Raw genomic sequence first — 21,145 nt, forward strand, 5'->3', positions numbered from 1 at the left:
AAAATATTTTTCTTCGTAAAGTTTACCGTCTGTTGTTGAAATTGATAAGGAAAGGGTCCCCCCCAAAAGTACAGTGTTTTCAAGTCAAAAGCTTATTAACTCTTGAAGGACTTTTGGTTACTGTCAGAAAGAGAAAATATTAATGAATTGGTTTGCTTTGTTCAAATCTAGAGTTACATTAAGTAAATTGATATTTCACTGAGTTGTAATACCATTAAGTATAATGAATCATTGATTTGTAGAGACTTTAGAATTCATCAGGAAGAAACTGAAGGGAGCAGATTGTCATATTATCTGAATGTAGTGATATCTACCTAATTTTCTCTAGGTTGCTTTCATCTCACAATGTTAAAATTTTGAAATTGGTTTCATTGTGTAGATTTTATGTTTAAGGCAGTTCAACATTGCATTTTTGGAAGTATTCTTAGTTCTTCAAGATGAGATTTTGTTCTAAAGGAGTTCTTAATAAAAGGAAAACAAATACTTTAACTTTCCAGTGTTTGCTAATTAAATTTTTTCTTTGTTTCAGATTGAACTGAGTGAATTCAGATATAACTCAAGCTTGTTGTTTGAGGGCTTAAAAAAAAAAGTTGATTCGGTGCATGAGAGCAAGTTACTGCTGCTTACTGTTCAGAGACTTACAGGTGCTTGCCTGCATTGCAATAAAGGACTCATATATTGAGCAAGACTTATATTTATCTCTTCATTTTGGAGAGCCTAATAAACTGTTATTACAGTTTCTCTACTGACTTTCAAAAGTTTTGAAGTTCGAAAGAGACACCTTTGCAATTAACACAGCATGAGCACGGCCAGAACAGAGAACCCTGTTATAATGGGTCTGTCCAGTCAGAATGGTCAGCTGAGGGGCCCTGTGAAGCCCAGTGGTGGCCCTGGAGGAGGGGGCACACAGACACAGCAACAGATGAACCAGTTGAAAAACACCAACACAATCAATAATGGCACTCAACAGCAAGCACAGAGTTTGACCACCACTATTAAGTAAGTGTCAGAAAATAATAAACACGCCTGGGGTACCCATATGGTTTAATTTTTGTTGTTGTCTACTTTATACATTAACCATTTTGATTGCAGATAGAGGACAGATGACTTGTTATATGGTCAGTAGGTATTTGTAGTAGAATAATGTATTGTTGCTATAATTAATGCAGCAAAGTAATGAACTTTAGGCACAGGTGGTATGTATTAATTTTGAATAGATTCTAGAATCTGTTCTGGCTTTCATAGCTCAGTGTAGAAGTTACTAGCTGGATTTGTTAATAAGTGAATAAAATGATCAGATTATCTTGCTTATGTGAGTAGTCTTTTTAGTGTTACCACTGCATCTCATCTTAATTAAAACGGAAGTTAAGAACAATTTGAAAATTTTTTAAAAAGCAGATTTAAAGATTCTATCTTTAAAATGTGATCAGTCTTCTGAAATCTTGTGTACTCACTCAAAAAATTTATCCATAACTTTATTTTTAGTTCATTTTGAAACACGATTTTCTACCTTTTTTTTTTTTTAAAAGGTTTTTCTTCCTTTTACAAATACACAAAATAAATCATAGGGAACCTGCAATTTTTGATCTCTTGGAAACATTCTTGAATGGTCCTAAACCCTTTGGTTGCCTCTAAACTTTAAGAGTCTTGTCTTACTACAGGGCTTTTGGTTTTTTTTGTTTTTTTAAAGCAAGTTCTCTCTGTAACCCAAGCTGGCCTATAACATACCATCCACCTGCCTCGGTCTCCCAAGTGCTGGGATTACGTGTAGCTCACTACAGAATATTTCTTAAAAGCTGAGAGTTTGTAGGCTATTTGTCATCTTAAAATGCTTCCTTTATATTTACTTTGAATAGTGGCACAAAAGATTGATTTATAGGGAATTAACATTTAAGACTCTTGATCACTTCAAAGTTTGTCTTTTGTTAAAAATCTAGGCATATGTAAAATGATTTGACCTCTAAAATCAGTGATACTTTTAGTTTGCTAAACTGAAGTATACCTTTTATTAAACCTTGATCTTTACTTTCTAAGGAAAAACAGCTCTTGCAAGCTACCATTTATGTGGTTCATTAGTGACCTTTAACAATTAATGCTTTGCAGAACTGGTTTGATCATTGTAAGAATTAACGTTAGTGCGTTTTATTTTTAAGGTGAATGGTTTAATTGGCATAGAAATGCTCTCTAAATCGTAGTTTGTCTTGACAAAATATTAATCGGCTAGCAGAATTTAGGTTCTGTAGGACAGAAACATAAACCTTTGCTACTTCATTATGAGACCCCAGAGGGTTTTGCTTTTTCTTTATTGCTTTCTTAGGATTACTGGGTGTTTCCAGTTTTCTCCAACTCTCACTTTCTGTGCCACCTCTTTCATGATGTCAGAGCGCCTTCAGAGCTGTCTAACATTTATCTTGGTCACTTATTTTCTCATTAAAAAAATTTTTTTTAAGATTACAAATACCTTGTGGGCAGGTTTTACATTGTATTACACATTATTATTTACTGTTTAATGTGATAATGTAGCAAGTTGGCCCTCTAGCATTTTTGAATGCTAGAATGGCATTCATTCTAGCCAAATGTTGAACTGGCATTTTTCTTTTTTTGTGTGTGTGGTACTGGAGTTTGAACTCAGGACCTGTATTTTGACCACTCCACCAGCCCTTTTTTTGGTGGGTTTTTTTGTGATAGGATCGCAAGAACTATTTGCCCAGGCTGGCTTCAAACCGACATCTTGCTGATCTCTGCCTCCTGAGTAGTTAATATTACAGTTCTGAGCCACCAGCGCCCAGCTTTGAACTGGTATTTTCTCAGAAAGTTTGATGATGTAGCCTGAGATAAAAGCTTTAGTAGCCTGGAATTGGTAGCAGTCACCTGTGTTAGTGGGGTGTGGTCATGTATGCCTGTAATCCCAGCACATGGTGGCTGAGGTAGCAGGATTTCCAATTCAGGGCCATCTTGAGCTAATATAATAAGAACACTATCAAAAAAAAAAAAAGAAAAGCAAGAGAGTTACCTGTGTTGGAGCATTTTGCTTTATGTAGGCTCTAATTTTAAAATAAATCAAGCCTTTTAGATGTTTGACTCTGGTTATAGTAAAAACTTAAAGATGTGACAAAATTGAAAAAATTGGAAATGTCTCCTGACAGTTTTTTTAGTAAGGTGTTTTAAGTCTTGTTATTTGAGGTTTTTACCTGACAGAAGAAATTTATTTTTTATTACGTTTTTCTTTTTTTCCCCCCCCTTTTCATAGTTTCAAGCCTCTCCAGGAAAAGGGATTAAGAGAAAATGTTCATTAACAGCTGATGCTGAGAGGTTTTTTTTTTTTTTTTTGGTAGTACTCAGGGCCTTGTGCTTACCAAGCAGGCAGGCGCTCTACCATTTGAACCACACTCCTAGCTCTTTTTTTTTGTTTTAGTTATTTTTCAAGGTTTTGCTCTGGTTGCCCTGGTCCGAGATCTCCTATCTATGCCACCATTCCTGGCTTACTTGTTGAGATGGAGTCTTGCTAACTTTTTTCTCTGACTGGCACAAACTTCGATTCTCCCAATTTCTGCCTTGAACTCCTGGGCTCAAGTGATCCTCCTGCCTAAGCCTCTAAATAAATCCCAAGTAGTTGGGACTACAGGCATCCTTGGTTTTAACTACTCACCAGAAGTTACAAACTAAAATGCCTAGAGGATACTGTGCCAAATTAGGAACTCCTTTCTGTGTAAATGGGCAGCTGCTTGGTTTCAAACTCTAGTAACTTGGCTGGGAGTATAGCTCAGTGGTAGAGTGGTTTCCTAATATGTGCAAGGCCCTATGTTCAATCCCTAGCACCAGGAAAAAAGGCAAAAAAACCCATTAAACTTTAGTTACTAAGCTTTACCAACTGTTACCATACAAGAATCTGGAACATTGTTGCTAAAGCTTCCACATTTTCTTTTTTCTGTGTGTATTTTTTTTTTTTGTTATTGGGGGTGGGGAGAGTAGTTCTGGTTGAACCTAGAACTGCTTCTAGTCCTTTTTTTCCCAAGAAAATTCAGAATCTGTGAAATTTCACATGAAATCTAATTTTTAATTGGCAGCTAATTTAAATTAAAACACCGTGTAGGTCAAACAGCACATGCTTTGACAAGTTATACTACACTATTGCTCTTAAAGAGGATGGAGACCCTGAGCCCTTCTGCTCTAAATTTTTTTCTTAGACTACTTTTCCTAGAATACCTTCTTTAAAGTCATTTAAAGAAGTTAACAAGTTGCTACTCGTTAACTATATTCCTAAGTAGATGGCAACATACTAAATTTATTGTGCTTTTTAGAACTTAATTATATTTGAGATGAATCATCATTGTATTAAGTAGCATGTTGAATTTTGATATTTACTATATTCTTTCTAGACCTGGTGATGACTGGAAAAAGACTTTAAAACTCCCTCCAAAGGATCTAAGAATCAAAACTTCGGTAAGTTGGCTGTAGAATTCAACTAAAAAAAAAAAAATGGGGAAGCCAGAAGTGAAGTAGTTACTTCTAGTAACTGTAAACACTGTTTTCAGTTTGTGTGTGTGTGTTTGCTTGCTTGCTTTTTGAGACAGGGTCTCTCTATGTAACTCAGGCTGGCCTAGAACTTGCTATCCTCCTGCTTCAGGTTCCTGAGTCCTGGGATTACATGTGTTCCACCATACCTGACAAAGGGAATTTTTTTTTTTTCTTTTTTGAGACAGAGTCTCCCTATGTAGCTCAGGCTACATTGTTTAATCTTAAGTGAATTGAAAAGGCTGAAATCATATAGACCATATGTGTTGGGTTGTCAAATTTTTCTGCCATTTCTTGGAGGAAATATGTATTAATAAAGTGTTGTATATTAAATGTGTTTATATGAGTACACATCTTACCTAATTTTCTTTTGCTCCCAGTAACCCAGTGAGATACTCAGGTTAGATTTTGTATTATGCTCACTTTCTAGATAAGAAAATGAAAGTTTAGAGAAGTTAGTTCTTTTAACCTAGTGTTCTCAACCAGGGGTGATTTTGTCTCTCAGGGTTCATTTAACAGTAGCTAGAGACATTTTTGTTGATTGCCTTGGGATTGATACTACAGGATAGCCTCTTAAAACAGAATTTTCTGGCCCTTAATGTCAATAGTATGTTGTGCTTGAGAAATCCAGACTTACACAAAGATACTGGTAGATAATGAGTGGTAAAGTTGAGTTTTGGTTTTATGTCTTATAGTTAGCAATTCATAGCATGATACTTGTATAAAAATAGTAGTCCTTAGAGGACTTTGACCACAGGGTAGCCTTTCCGTAAAACATAGGAATTTTTCTTGTTGTTGTTTTTATTTATGTTTGTGGTACTGGGGTTTGAATACCGGGCTTCAAGCTTGCTAGACTGATGCTCTGCCACTTGAGCCACGGCCCCAGCCCCCCATAAGAGTTCTTAAGTGGCTTGTATATATTAAAGGGAGGTAATTAATCTCCAGGAAAAGCTGAAATATTGTTTAAAAGAGTAGTGATCGGAATATATTTAAGATTTAATAGGTAATGAATTAAAGTCTATCAGATACATTTTCTTAAGCATGCTAACTACCAAAAAATATGGTTGTATTTTATTTTATTGGTTTGTTTGTTTTATTAGGATGTGACCTCCACAAAAGGAAATGAGTTTGAAGATTACTGTTTGAAACGGGAGTTACTGATGGGAATTTTTGAAATGGGCTGGGAAAAGCCATCTCCTATTCAGGTGTGTTCACCTTTTTTTTTTTTTTTTTTTTTTTAACACTTATATAAGGTTATGTATCAAATATTACAAACTTTTTGATCAGTGGAAGTGTTATAATGTGTCATATATACATACATATATACACACACACACACAAACTTTTTCGGCAATACTGTTGTTCGAACTCAAGGCCCTCCTCCATTATCAGACAGAACTACTACCACTTGAGTTGTACACCCTTTTTTTCCCTGAACTTTTTAAGGTTAAGTTACAGAATCGTGTCCCTCCTAAGACTCTTAGTGTATTTTTGCTAATAATAGGTATTTTCTCTTATGTAACAGTACAGATATCCATTTAACACTGATACAGTACTCATCTCGCAGTTACATTCTAATCATAAATTGATCAAGTACTTCGTGTAGTTACTATATCTTCAACTTATTTTAATCATGACTATTTCCCTAGTTTTTTTCTTTTATGGTTTTGACATTAAAAATACAGCCCATCCCTTTTTAAATTTTTATTTATTTATTGTGGTAGAATATTTCTCATTGTAGGGTGTCTGGTATTTCCATGTAATTAGGTTCAAGTTAGGCTTTCTTGGGTAGAATACTGCAGAAGTCATGGCCTTCTCACCATGTCACCTTTGAAGGTATATGTAATGCCCATCCATTCCTGATTGGTGATATTAATTCTGATTACTTGGTCAAGGTGTTTTCTGAATTTTTTTTCCTATCATATAATTAATACCTTTTCTCCCTTCCATGAAACTGACTAGCAGCCTGGGGAGCATTTGAAGATCTTGCAAATATCCTGTTCTTCCTCAAAGTTTCCTCCTTATTTAAGCATCCTTTGAAGAGTCTTCATTAGTCTCATCTCTGGTAGTTTATGATTAGTTTCCAACTCTAGCACTCCTGCCATATTTGGCCCTTATGAAGAGGAGCCTTCCCATACTCACCCTTACTTATGTGTTATTAGTATGGGATCAAGAATTCCTTTTTTTTTGCTTTTTGGTAAAAAATGGTGTTTTGTGCTTAAATTATCTCAGATTTGGCCAGTGTAAGCTCCTTCAAACTGGTTCCTGTATTTTTGCGTTATGCTCCCTTCATTTCTCTTGAGTACTTCCTTATTTTTTAGTATAATATAATGCCAGTATTCTCTTACATTTATTGTGCCCCAACCTTGGAGTCCAAGGACCCCTGATTCTTTTAGTGGGGAATAGTATTAGGGACCAAGATCTAGGTACACATAGTAGACACTTTGCTGCTTGACCTTTTCAGTGGGAAGAACAAGGAAATGTATATACATATAAACATGCATTATGTTTTACATATAATATATATGTAGCAATTTGAAAAATGAAGACCACAGACACATGTTTAAGTTAATGAAACAAACAAGGTACTAGTGGCTCACCCCTATAATCCTGGCTACTCAGGAAACAGAGCAGGAGGATCAAGATTTGAGGCCACCATGGGAAAGTAGTTTTCAAGACCATATCTTGAAAATACCCAATACACAAAAGGGTTGGTAGAGTGGCTCAAGTAGTAAGAGTACCTGCCTAGCAAGCATGAGACCCTGAGTTCAAACTCCAGTACTGCCATAAGTTAATGAAACTGTTGAATCGAGGCTGTGGTAATAACAGATGCTGTGACATCACTGAGTACATTTTCATTGAACAGTTATGTATTGCATGATATAGAAAGTTACATATTGGAGATTCTGTGATGAACAAGATAGAGAAGGTTCCTATCCTACCGCCTGGTGGAAAGGACAGCTAATTGTACAAGTAGTTTCAGTGTAATATGATAGGCACCTTTCTACTTGGAATTGAATATGTATGTAGGCATTAGAGGAAGATGGGACAACCTGGAAGAAGTGATCTGTTCCAAGTAGAGAACTCGGGTAGGGATCGTGTAGAAGGAGTGAGAATGAGCTTTTGTCTGGAGAAAGAATCCAGATGAGGCTGTGCACCATCAGTGGGCAATTTCAGTGACTATTAGAAATGCCTAGGAATTTCAGTGATATGATTCATGTGAATCTATTTTATTTATTTAGCAATGAAAAGTTTTATGGGAGCCGTATGAACTGTGTCAGTAACTTTGGTCTTCATAATTAGCACAGTGTCGGTGCTCATTAGCATGCTTTTATGAAGTTAAGCTTGTACAAGACGTGGTCTGAGCAACTGCCCAGGTTGAATCCTGAGTTACTTGGAATGACTCTCTGAGCCTTGGTTTCCTGACCTATAAAATTGAGGTAATACATATTATGCCACAGGGGGGTTGTTGAAAAGAAGATTGAGATAATTCATTTGCTTAGTACAGGGTCTAATACATAATAAATGCTCATTACATTCTATGGGTTTATTTTATAGAGTAGTTTTATCAAAAAGGAAATTAGTTATTTCAGCATACCTAATTTTTTTTGTGGTACTGAGATTTGAATTCAAGGCTTGGAGATTGCAAAACAGGGTCTCGACTGTTTGAGCCAATCTCTAGCCCTTTTTGCTCTCTTTTTGTTTTGTTTGGTTGGGCTGGGGTTTGAACTCAGATACACGTGTGCCACATCTCCAATCCTTTTTGCTCTGGTTATTTTGGAGATTGGAGTCTTTCAACCTATTTGCATGGGCTGGTCTTGAACTCAGATCCTCCCAATCTCAGCCTCCCAAATGCAGGATTATAGGTATGAGCCCAAATGCTGAAATTAATGGTATTTGCCACTATGCCTCCTTCTTTCCATTCTTACCTACCTTCAATCCTTATTTGTTTTCTTGTGTTTCCAATTTCTGAAACATACATAATTGTTTTATTTAGTACTTAGCAAGTCTCTATCACTGAACTACATACTAGCCCTTCCTTTAGTACTTAAGGTTATAGTTTTATCCAGACATTTCTTTTTCAAATATTAAAACCTTTACTATTTGAAACTCTTTTTAAGAGGTGAAATTTCATTATGGTTTGGCTATAAAATTATTAGAGAATGAGGCACTTAAAGTTGTATGCTCTCCAAAGAGGTTTATACTGACAGGCTGGAATTAGGTACACCACAGATGGCTCCAACACATCTTTCTTGAGTGTAGTCATCTGTGACTTTAGTTCTAGATTTGAATCCTGAGCCCAGTAGACAACGTGGTTCTAAAGGTATGGCATTATTAGAACAAACTTTGGGGGAACTGAAGAATCCTGTTTTTTCTCTTAGGCATTATGAAACTTTATACTGACTTTGAGATTGTGATTGAGAGGTAACAACTCTTCTACTTCCATATCCTAGACACCTACAATTTCTTTTTTTTATAGTACTGAAGGTCAGAACCAAGGCCTTGTTTATGCTAGTAGGTATATATATCTGTAGCCAAGACTTCATTGGGGTTGGGCAGTGCTGAGGATTAGGCTCAGGGTCTCATATATGCTAGGTAAATGTTCTACTGTGGAACTACACCTGAGCCCCAAGACATTTTAGATAATCTCAGAAGGTAAAGAAATGAGAGGTAGTCCATTATTGAGGGAAACATAGAAGCTCTATACTGTAGGCAACAAAATTTCTTACCAGCTCTAGTCTCATTATTTTATCAACTAGCTCTAATAAGAATTAATACTTTATACTTTGTAGTATCATCCCTCCAGCTAACAACGAGTTAATTATGTCTAAAAGAATTTTTTGAAGGTTTTTGTGTGTGTGTGTTTTTAAGCCTTCAAATGCAATATTTCCCTACTGCGTTATAAAATTTGGGTGTTACACTAGTGAAGATTAACAGCTGGGTCAAAGCTAAGGTTTTTCTTGTTCTACTCTTTCACAACAATAATAATTAGCAGACCATTTAATACAGGTTGTAAGACGTAACTAACAGCATTGTCACTGGACCATTTTCACAGTTCTGGCTGCTCTCTTATTCTGACCATCTGGAACCTGTCTTCTGTGACTGGGGTTCTAGGTAGAAAGGATATCATGTGGGAGATGGAAGGTCATGCTACTTACGGTTTAGTTATTTCTATAATGGTAGTTTTAAAGCGCAAGAGATGTTTCTTTTGGCAGTTAGCTCGGCATAGAAAAATAAAAATATTAGGTATAATTACTAAGTTTCACTGTATTTGGCCTTTTATTAAATAATATGTTGAATTCCATTTGAAATGGAATTTGAAAAATGAGGCTCTAAAACCAGTAAGCTAGGTTCCAAATTCTTTGACTTCTTTTTTTGTCTTTTAAAAGAGTCAGTAGTAAAATGAACTTTGGTGCAAAATGTTTAACTAATGGTTTCCTAACATCACACACTGATAGTTCTAGACCAGAATTTATATGCTATAAACAAAACTAAATCTGGTTATTTTTTGGTGGGGAGTGGAAATGCCTCTCTAGCAGCAGAAACATCCTTACCTCTTTCATTTCATAGTTCTGGTTAACCTTGTCCTTATCCTGTGAGGATCAGAAATTAAACAGTGTACAAACAGCTTTCTAAAATATTTTCAGCTAAATGTCAATATTGTCAGTTTTCTCAGGCTTTCAGTTCTTGAGATGAGAATGAGAAGACCTTAAAAAAAATTCCCCCAAGTCTGTAAAGGGTAGTTTCTAGGCCTAAATGGTTTGATACAGTAGTAAAGTTAATAGCAGTTGCTGCTTGTACTGTTGACATTGTCTTTTTTTTTTTTTGGTGGTACTGGGGCTTGAACTCCAGGCCTTTGCCTTGAGCCACTCCACCATCCCTATTTTTGTGAAGGGTTTTTTGAGATAGGGTCCTGTGAACTATTTGTCCAGTCTGGTTTCAAACCACAATCCTCCTGATCTCTGCCTCCTGAGTAGCTGAGCCACTGGTGCCCAGCTTTTTTCTAGTATTTTAGTACTAAGGCATGAGCTTTCAAAATGACTAGCTTGGGTTCTAATCCAGTATTTTACCATAACACCCAAGAAATCTATTTAATTGTTAATAAAAGTCTGAAGTTGAATTTGGTCTTTTTTGGGTGGTACTAGGGCTTGAACTCAGGGCCTCAAGCTTGCTAGGTAGGTGCTTTACCAGAACCACTTTCTCAACTCTGTTTTGCTTTGTTTTTCATACAGAATCTCAGTATTGCCTATGTTGGCTTCAGACCTTGATCTTCCTACTTACACAATCTCCCTTATAGTTGGAATCATAGGCATGTGTGCCATGTATTACTGAGATGAGGGGTCTCACTGACTTTTTGCCTCCTGAGTAGCTGGGATTACAGGCATGAGCCATAGTGCCTGGTCTGAATTTTTGTCTTATTACCACTTTTTATTTGGAGCCATTTATAAAACCCAAATCACCTAGAGTTCAGTAGTGATTCTGTTTGGCTTGATGTGTAATGACATTGAGTCATTATATTAAGTTTTAGAATTAGAAGTAAGAAGGCAAATTTTGTCTAGTTATGTGCCCTGTAGGGTCAAAAAAAATTGTTCAGAATTTTTTTTTTTTTTTTGGCAGTACTGTGGTTTGAATTCAGGGCCTACTTTGAGCCATTACATCAGCCCATTTTTGTGATGGGGTTTTTCGAGAGAGGGTTTTGCAAACTGTTTGCCCAAGCTGGCTTCAAACCTTGATCCTCCTGATCTCTGTCCTGAGTAGCTAGGATTACACACATGAGCCACCAGCATCTGGCTGGTTCAGAGTTTTAAATCTTAATTCTTTTTAGATGACATACCCTTCCAACATATGTCACCTAATGCCCTTGTCAGGCAGAAGTCTATTAATGAATGATTGGCGTATCCTAAGGACCAAGTTGTGCTGTTACTTGTCTATAGAAGTGTTCTTTTTTTTTAGCTGAACATTTCATGTTGTACCTTCTCACTTGCACCTATTCTCCCCTTTTGGGGGAAGGGGCAGTACTGGAGTTTGAGCTCAGGGCTTTGCACTTGCTGGCAGGCAACTACTGTTTGATCCGTGCCTCCAGCCCCCAATTTGCCCTGTCATTTCTCATGTGTATTTAATTCTTAGTACTTTGAGAATCCCTTACTGTGTCCCAAAATAACAGGGAGTATTGTTGTTTTCTCCAAAATGTACATGACAAAGTAAACCAAAAAAATAAGATTACTTTCAGTGATGTGACTGTGGAATGAGATAACTGAAATGATTGAGTCCCCTAATTGAGCGCGTTTTAGGACAGAAAACTTTGCTATAAGGCACAGACATAGGAAGTTTATGTAATGTATAAATAAATGCTAAGTAGGTCCTGTGGTTAAATATTCCCACACTTTCTGTTTTGTGCAGTGATGAACTGTACAAACTACGGAGTGTTTTGTTTTGTTTTGTTTTGTTTTTGGTTGTTATTTTTGTGGGGAGAGTTTGGCGCTGGGGATTGAACTGAAGGCCTCACATGCTGAGCATGCAGTCTACCACTGAGCTACACTCCCAGCCTAATCTACATGGCTTATTATACTGTATAGCCTTTCCTTGTAATTTTTTGTGCTGTATTTTCCTATTTTTAATGTAAATGTTCTTTGCTTTTTTATCTATATATTTAAGTCCTAGTGATGCGCCATTTTCCCACTGTTTTCTTCCTACACACACACACTTTTCTGATATTGGGACAGAACTTAAAATGTATTTGAGCAATTCTGGTAAGCAGGTACTAAACATGGTGGTGTTCACTGATCTTGCTAATGTACTTGAGCCTGCTATTCATGTAAAATGCAAATGTAGGCCACTACCAAAAGAGGTAGTGTATTTTAGAGAAGACTCTCTTGGTGTATGGCTTTTATTCACAATTTTTCATTGTCTTGTCTCATAGGAGGAGAGCATTCCCATTGCTTTATCTGGTAGGGATATCTTAGCTAGAGCAAAAAATGGAACAGGCAAGAGCGGTGCCTACCTCATTCCCTTACTTGAACGGCTAGACCTGAAGAAGGACAATATTCAAGGTTAGTTGGGGGAAAGTTTGTGCGGGTTTGTTTTAAAGTAAAAGTGGCAGTTTAATCCTTGAAACTGTGTAGAAGATACCTCTCCCCCCCCCACACACACACTTTTGGCCATAATTTGCATAATCTGGAGAATTTACAGAATCTGTTATATTCTTTTTTTTTCCCCCTTGCAAACTTTGGCCTAATCATCTTGTTAAAATAATGCCTATCTTTTTAAAGAGACTTTACATACCTTTATATAGTAACAGTTATAACAGTATTCTAGTGAGACAGGCAAAATAAGTCTTACTTATCCTGTAGATAGGAAAGCTGTAATCATGAAAGATTAAATTAGTTGACATTGCTTCTTACATAAACTGGAACTGAATTGTTTCTGTGGTAGCTGTGTGTCTGCAGATTTCTCTGTAGAAACATGAACAACTTCTGTTTAAAGGCTTATGGTTTGGGGATTTTAAGAGCTTTGGCAGTGGAGAAGAAATACTTTTCTGTAGGCAAAGTAGTAGAATTAAGATATCACAATTAAAACTTTTCTTAAAATTTCAACTTCGTTGATCTGTAATTATCACTTGTCCTCCATTTAATGTGATGTATGTAGAACCTAGGCAGCAAGAATTTCCTCCTTTGGTGTTTAGTGAATCTATTACTGTCAGACTCTTAGAAATATTAAAGCTAATGTGTCTATTAGAAATACGATGAATAGACTTCTCTACACATCTCATCTATTTTACAAGAAGCAATCTTTTTATAGTTTTTTTTAAACTTGTAAAATAAGACTTTGTTTTTCCTCTCCCCTCCATTTTCCAGCAATGGTGATTGTTCCCACTAGAGAACTTGCTCTACAGGTCAGTCAAATTTGCATCCAGGTCAGCAAACACATGGGAGGGGCCAAAGTGATGGCAACCACAGGAGGAACCAATTTACGGGATGACATAATGAGGCTTGATGATACAGGTAGGAAATGATTAATAGACGGTAGCATTGCTCCCTGGCTATAATTTTAGTCACAGTTTCTTTGTTTCAGTAAATTAGTAAAAGTTGTTTTTAACAATTAAGGAACATAGCCAGGTATCAGTGGCTCATGCTTGTAATGCTGGCTACTTGGGAGGCACAGATTGGAAGGGTTAAAGTTGGAGGCCAGCCCAGGTAAATAGTTTGAGAAACTCCCATCTCAAAAATAACCAGAGCAAAATGAACTGGGGATGTGTCTCAAGTGGAAGAGCACTTGTTTTGCAAGTTCAGAGCCCTGAGTTCAATTTCGAGTCCCACCAAAAGAAGGAACAGTCAGGTACTGTGTCTTATGCCTGTAATTACTGCTATTTGGGAGACAGATCAGGAGGATCAGAGTTTGAGGCCAGCACAGGAAGAAAGTTTGTAAGACATCAGGCACCAGTGACTCATGCCCATAATCTTAGCTACTCAGGAGGCAGAGATCAGGAGGATCATGATTCAATGCCATTCTGAGCAAATAGCTCGCGAGACCCTGTCTCGAAAAAAAATTTTCATCAAAAAGGGCTGATGGAGTGGCTCAGGGCATAGGCCCTGAGCTCAAACTCCAGTACCACAAAAAAAAGAGTATGAGGCCCTCCCCCTGCAATCTCAGTTAGTAAAAAATCTGAGTGTGGGGCACAGTGCCTATTATCCCAGCTATGCATATGCAGGAATCCTGAGGATTGTGGTCTAGGCTGCCCCGGGCATAAAGAGATCTTAATGTGACAACCAAAGTAAAAAGGGCTGAGGGTATGGCTTAAGAGGTAGCACACCTACTTATCAAGCATTAGGCTCTGAGTTCAAGTCATAATTCCCCCCATTAAATAAAAAGAAAAAAATCCAGGCATGGTGGTATATACCTATAATCCCAAACTACATTTGAGGTAGAAGGATCTCTGTCTAACACCAGCTCCTGACAAAAACAAGACCCTATCTGCAGAATAACTAAAAACCAAAAGGAATGAGACGTGGCTCAAGTGGTAGAGTGCTGTCCTAGGTAGTGCAAGGTCCTGAATTCAAACCTTGATAGTGCCCACTCTAAAAAACATAACTAAGGAACAGGACATTGCAGTAGAAAAATTAATAATGGAAATTCCAATTCATTCAGGAAAAATGAATTGTTTATTCAGTCTTACTAATATTTTTTAATGTAACTGAAAATGCCAAATTTATATCAATTATTTTGTCCAATTTGCAATCAAATATTAGTTATCAATATGACTTTGTGGAAAATAGGCTTTCTTACAACATAGTATAAGCTGATCTGTGTTGTGGGCAATTTGGCAGTATATTTTCAGGAATTTTTCCTGCAGAAGTAATTGGTAAATATAAGGCTTATATACAGGATCATTTACTGGCTGTGGTTTGTAGTACTGAAAAAATGGAATCAATTTAAACATCTCAGGAGATGCTATACGTTCAGGTATTGTATGAATGGACTTGAACAGAGACATAAAAGAATGAAGCTGATTTGTATTTATTTTATGAAGAGCTCTCCATGGTGCAGTACTGAGTGAACCATAAGAATGAGATCACATGTAAAATTACATAAGTTTTAGAATTTCATAAATGTCATTTGGTTACTTTAATTGATACAGTGTTTGTACTGCACATTTTTTAAAGTGATTATTTTATTTTGTCCCTACGACAATCTCTTGAACAACACTGCTCTAAACTGAAGGCATGTCTACTGTGCCAGAAGCCTGGTGTACCTTCTGTTATTTATTACATTAGGACAAGAATGTATGCTTCTTACTTGGAGTAGCCCACCCAATGTAGAGGTGAAAAAAAAAAAAAATAGTATTCTCTGGCTATCTAGCGGTAAAATGGAAATATGTAGCCTAAAACTGTCTTCGTGCCTTTTATATCATTCTTATCTCTACAGTGATATCTGAATAAAAACAAATGTTATAAATATTTACAAATCTTTTTTATCCAAGCTAACAGTAATGTTTTCTGAATCTTGTGTAGTACATGTGGTCATCGCTACCCCTGGCAGAATCCTGGATCTTATCAAGAAAGGAGTAGCAAAGGTTGATCATGTCCAGATGATAGTATTGGATGAGGTAATGTTTCTTCATTGACAAAGATGCTGTTTTGACTATTCTGTGCTTTTATACTTTACAGTGAATAATTAAAAGCTGTTTGTGTTTATGATTATATAATAAACACTGGACAATTTAAGAAAATTTGTTTCTAAAAACATGTTTATCTTTCAAGGATAACAGATGATAGGTATTCACAGGAGTTCAGCCTCTTATGGATACCAGATATTTAGATTTTATTTTTATTTATTTTATTGTTTTTACATTTACTCACGTGTATACATTGTTTGGGCCACTGCGTGCTGCCCCCCCCCACCCTGCCATTTTTAGTTTTTAAAAGAGAAGTTACTGAATAACCTCAAAGCCAAGGCAGTTCTAAGTCTTTGTATATTCAGTGATACATTTTAAAAAACATGTATGTTTTTTAACCCTTTATTTTGTGTATACTACTTTGTATCACTTGTTTATTGGTATCTGTTATATGTATATCTCATCAGGTTATAAGTGCCTTTTAAGAACTTTACCTCTGGGGTCTAGCAGTGTTTTATATATGTAGCATGTCAGTGGTGTTAATGTTTTGGCTAACAGTTACTTTCCCATATGGCTTATGTTTAGATAACTAGTCATTGATTGATCATATTTACTGAGTAATGAAAGGGTAGCATTTTAAAAACACCATGTCACTAAGTTCTTTACATGTGTTTTCATTTAATTTTTACAACAATTCAGTAAGGTACAAATATGCTATAAAAGTTATTACAATATGTAGATAACCAGTTGTGGAAATTGAGGTACAGAGTGGTTAAGAAGTGTCCCAACACAACAAACAAATAAAAGACAACATTTTAACCCACAAAGTTTGACTCCAAAGCCTGTATTTTAACTATTACACCTTACTACCTTTATGGAAATCATTTAAATTCTGTTAATGGGCACAAGACTCATCAGTCTATGAATTTTTTTTTTTTTTCTTAGCCCTTTCCCTTTCGAATCACTGGCAAGTTCTCTTGGCGCCATTGAACTCTATGCATTGTTGGAGAGTTACTGTTTATAACCAGGAACATTTCATGGATATTTTTGTCTGATTATGCTTTATCCTTTGTGCATTTGCCAAAGACTTTAGATGTTGTTTCATTATTGTAAAAATTGTATTTTCTTTACTGCAGGCAGATAAATTGCTGTCACAGGATTTTGTGCAGATAATGGAAGATATTATTCTCACGCTACCTAAAAACAGGCAGATTTTACTGTATTCCGCTACTTTCCCTCTCAGTGTGCAGAAGTTCATGGTGAGTGTAAACCTGTGCTTGCAGTGTGTGTTTGTCCACAGCTTCATCTCATTATCAGAGGGCGTGAGTGTGCCTTATGTTGATTCAAAACTCTCATCTTTCCAGTTGATCAATTAAGATTTGTGCATGCATACAGATTTTTTTAAAACTATAATAATCATTTGATTAAAGTCTTCATTTTTACTTACCTCTTGGTGTCAGGCTGACATTTACCATTGCTGCTAGGTAAATTGGTTACAACATTATCCCATACAAAACACAAAATAATAACTTAGCTACATGTCTGAATCTTGGGTAATTTTTTCTTTACCATGTAGTTGTTTTAAAGAGAGATGCAAAAGTGTATATATTTTGAATTTAAGAGGAACAACTGTGATTTAACTTTTTTTTCCTTCAGAATTCCCATTTGCAGAAACCCTATGAGATTAACCTGATGGAGGAACTAACTCTGAAGGGAGTAACCCAGTACTACGCATATGTAACTGAGCGCCAAAAAGTACACTGCCTCAATACACTTTTCTCTAGGGTAAGTAGTGTAGTGGGTTTCTGCTACTGACTATTACCCATCACCTGTTCCCAGGAAAGCAAATAATTGCATCCATTTTCCCATCATCTTCACTGTGAAAGTCCTGGTATTTCCTGAAAGGCAGTTTCAGTTGATCTGAAGTTAAAACTATGGTTGACACAGGCACTTTAATTATATTCTAAATAATTAGACCCTAATTACAATTGATTCTTAGTCTTTACAGATAAGAATTTCCTACTTGATAAAATTTACTTGAACTCCAAAATCAATATTCAATGCAGTCTGACCTCATGGTCATTTTGTACAGTCAGTACAATCTACAAAAAAATTTGGCTTGCCAGGCGTGTACTTTCCCAGCTGAGGTCAAAGTTATTAACACCCTGCCTTCTTGTTTGAGCTCTCATGTTGCAAACAAATGTCCTTTTCACGTTTCTTTTAGCAATAATCGCGCCTCGGATAAACTTCATTGGCTACGATACTGCTAGCGCGCAAAGCTATTCACACTTCTTGTTCACACTTTTAGTGCTACATTTTTCTTTTTGCTTTTGTTGATATTTCTCTGTTCAAAACAGCCCTTCCACTAGTGCTAAAGTGTTGCTCTGTCCTCAGAAACACACAAAGGTTAATGTTCCTTGCAGAGAAATTGTTGGATAAGCTTTTTGCAAGCATGACTTACAACAGTTTTGGCTCTGAATGTACTGAATAAGATATTCTTAAATAGAAACGCATAAAACGAGGTTATAGATTGATCTTTTGATAAAGACGGTGTGACCAAAGTCTCGCAGGAACCTAATTCTGTATTTACCCTAGAAGCAATGGTTCTGTATTTGCTAATTCAATGTTTGCATTGCAGGGACTTTGTAGAACATAATTAACCATAAATAATGAGACATCAACTATATTTTATTCTTCTTGGCAGTTATGTGGCCATTATGAAATACTTTCTACAATAAAACATAAATTACTATCTACAACTATTAGTAAACCAAAAATAATGTACAATTTTTCAACTTTACATTTTCTACCATGAGGTTCTGAATTTTAGGCCATGTTTTTAACTTACTGTTTGCCAGCTGTTAACTTCAAGATTTGGCAAAACAAATGAAGGTTTTTGTTTTTCTTTCTTATGCCTATTTTTTTCTGTGTTCAGCTTCAGATAAACCAGTCGATCATTTTCTGTAACTCTTCTCAGCGAGTTGAATTGTTAGCCAAGAAGATTTCTCAGCTGGGTTACTCTTGCTTCTATATCCATGCTAAAATGAGGCAGGTGAGTGTAAAATGAGAACTCAGATACAGCAAAAAAAAAAAAAAAAGAAAAAAAAGAAAAATTTGTATTTGTCAAGTTTTGTTTTGTTTTAATGCTCCTCTGAAACTTCCTGCTTAAAAATAAACTACTCTTGGCTCTGTGGTGTAGCAAGGCTCTGGGTTCAATCCCCAGCATCAGGAATGGGCTGGGTGGGGAGATACAGTGTTCTTTAGTAGACAAAGGACCCTTCATTTTAAATTCCTGAGGCTTAACTTTTTAAAAATAAAATAAGGGTAATATTGCATTGTTAGGAATGTTGTACGAGGTGGTTCAGAATACAGTGTAGTACAGAGTTATTGGGAATATTGAGAATAATGTATGAATGAGTATTTGTAAGCTGTCAAGCATGATGCAAAAGGAAAATTTTATTCTTTCTTTCACAGGTAATTGCTAGATATATACTGTTTAATACAAAATCCACTAGCCATATGTGGCAATTTAAATTACTTAAAATGAAATTTTAAAATTTAGCTCCTCAGTCATATTAGCCACATTTCAAGTCTTCCATTTGCTGCTTGTGACTAGTGACTTCTGTAATGGAGAATACAGCTGCAGAACATTCCCTTGATTACAGGAAGCACTACTCTAGATCATCTAAGGGGAATATATCCCAAGATCCCCAGTGAATGCCTGAAATTTGCAGCTAGTACCAAATGCTGTGTATACGCTTTTTCTTATATACTTCCTGTGATAAAAGTTCATTTATAAAGTAGACACAATAAGAGATCTAATAACAGTAATAAAATAGAGTAATTATAACATTAACAATAAACAGCTTATATGAATATGATCTCTCTCAAAATACCTTGTACTATATTTACCTTGTGATTACGGATGTTGATACAAGGCCATGTGATGAAGTGAAGTGAGATGAATCACGTAGACATTGAGTGGTGTAGCTTTTAGCTACTACATAAGGGTTACTTGAACACAAGCACTGCAGTACCATGACAATTCATCTTATAAAACTAAGGCAGCTCTGGTGTGTAGTGTGTATGCAGTGTAGATACACTGGACAGAGGATGATTCACATCCCAGATAGAATGGTGTAAGATTTCATCACACTTCTTAGAAGGATGCAGAACTTAAAACTTACACGAGTTTATTTCTGGAGTTTTCTATTTAATGTTTCACACCAAGGTGTTCTATGAGTAATTGAAACTCTGGAAATCCAAACCAAGGATAGGCTGAATTACTACTTAAGGCCCCTGAACTAACAGATCTTTTTCTTCAGTATCTGCCTTAAAGAGTGCAATCCCTAAGTTTCACAATTTGATTTAATAGAAAATAATTCAAAGCTACAACACGACTGGATTTTTTGGTGATAACTACAACATTGTGAAATTTCATAATAAAAGTACAGTTTCTGAGTTGAGTGTGGTAGTATATATCTGTAATCCCAGTATTTAGGAGCCTGAGAGAAGAGGACAGTAAATTCTAGGTCATCCTGGCCTACTAAGTTAGGACATGTGCAGTGTGGCAAAAATTTGACTCAGCTAATAAGTATTATACCCCTTCGTACAGAGGTCAAAGAAGATGACTGCCTAAAAACACTTTCAGTGAACATTAAGCACTTAAAATTTGGTTTTGAAAGAAGCTTAATGTCATAGATGATTTGTAGAAACTGATTTTGGGTATAAAGAAATGACTGAATAGGAGAAACAATAATGAAAATTTTTGACTGTATCAATTTTTTGGGGGGTTGGGTCTCCCCTTTGTGTATCAGTTTTAACCAAATGGAGCATATTGAATTATTTTCCCTAGGAACATCGAAATCGTGTGTTTCATGATTTCCGAAATGGCTTATGCCGCAATCTTGTTTGCACTGGTAAGTAGTTTTGTATTTCTTTCACCCACTGTCTTCCTCTTAGTTCTGGATTGCTTTTTCTTATCTCACACAGTGTAGCCTAGACATTGTCCAGCACACCCTACTACTCTTTCAGAATTTCTGAAGTTGAGAATGAATTCTAGTCTGTATTTTGGGTTATTTGCTGCATATAGAGAAACAAACTAGGGGACAGGTGGATGATCACATCAGACAAAGCAAATAAATTCAGTAACCTGTCATCTCTGTACTTGGAATCTAATCTTAATATTATATGAGGTTAATAATCTAAGCTGATGGGTAAATAGAAGAACTTAGAGTATTAAGTGAGATATATGTATATAGATATGCTAATCTCAAGTATGTTATTTGATGAATTTTTGCATAGGTATGCATCCATATAACCAGTACCCAGACCAAGATGTGGAATTTTCAAGGTCTGGGTTTTTATAAAGACACTGTTCTAGAAATAAACTCCAACATTTTCCTATTAAAATATTAAATTTGGTAATTTATAACAATCAAGAAAATGGCTATAAAATATCTTGCATTCTTCTAGATTAGCTTGTTTCTCTGTCTTACATCTGAAAGGACAATTGAG

The 21,145-nt window shown here is 36.0% G+C and overlaps 1 protein-coding gene and 1 pseudogene across 4 annotated transcripts in view; one reads left to right on the forward strand and one right to left on the reverse strand.

The window, feature by feature from the left end:
• LOC109681321 (probable ATP-dependent RNA helicase DDX6) overlaps window positions 1–21,145 on the forward strand; it is a 30,076-nt gene that overhangs the window by 2,570 nt on the left and 6,361 nt on the right. For all 4 annotated transcript variants that reach the window (XM_074066602.1, XM_074066600.1, XM_074066599.1 and 1 more), the window contains exons 2-11: window positions 530–999; window positions 4,380–4,443; window positions 5,616–5,720; window positions 12,437–12,566; window positions 13,371–13,517; window positions 15,525–15,619; window positions 16,765–16,887; window positions 17,285–17,413; window positions 18,564–18,680; window positions 20,484–20,547. In XM_074066602.1, coding sequence (XP_073922703.1) covers window positions 800–999; window positions 4,380–4,443; window positions 5,616–5,720; window positions 12,437–12,566; window positions 13,371–13,517; window positions 15,525–15,619; window positions 16,765–16,887; window positions 17,285–17,413; window positions 18,564–18,680; window positions 20,484–20,547 — 1,174 coding nt within the window. In that variant the 5' untranslated portion in view covers window positions 530–799. The remainder of the gene's footprint in view (window positions 1–529; window positions 1,000–4,379; window positions 4,444–5,615; window positions 5,721–12,436; window positions 12,567–13,370; window positions 13,518–15,524; window positions 15,620–16,764; window positions 16,888–17,284; window positions 17,414–18,563; window positions 18,681–20,483; window positions 20,548–21,145) is intronic.
• LOC141420959 (U4 spliceosomal RNA) lies at window positions 17,842–17,909 on the reverse strand (annotated as a pseudogene).

The sequence above is a fragment of the Castor canadensis genome, chromosome 2 (assembly GCF_047511655.1).
Source record: "Castor canadensis chromosome 2, mCasCan1.hap1v2, whole genome shotgun sequence".
In the NCBI taxonomy this organism is placed as follows: domain Eukaryota; kingdom Metazoa; phylum Chordata; class Mammalia; order Rodentia; family Castoridae; genus Castor; species Castor canadensis.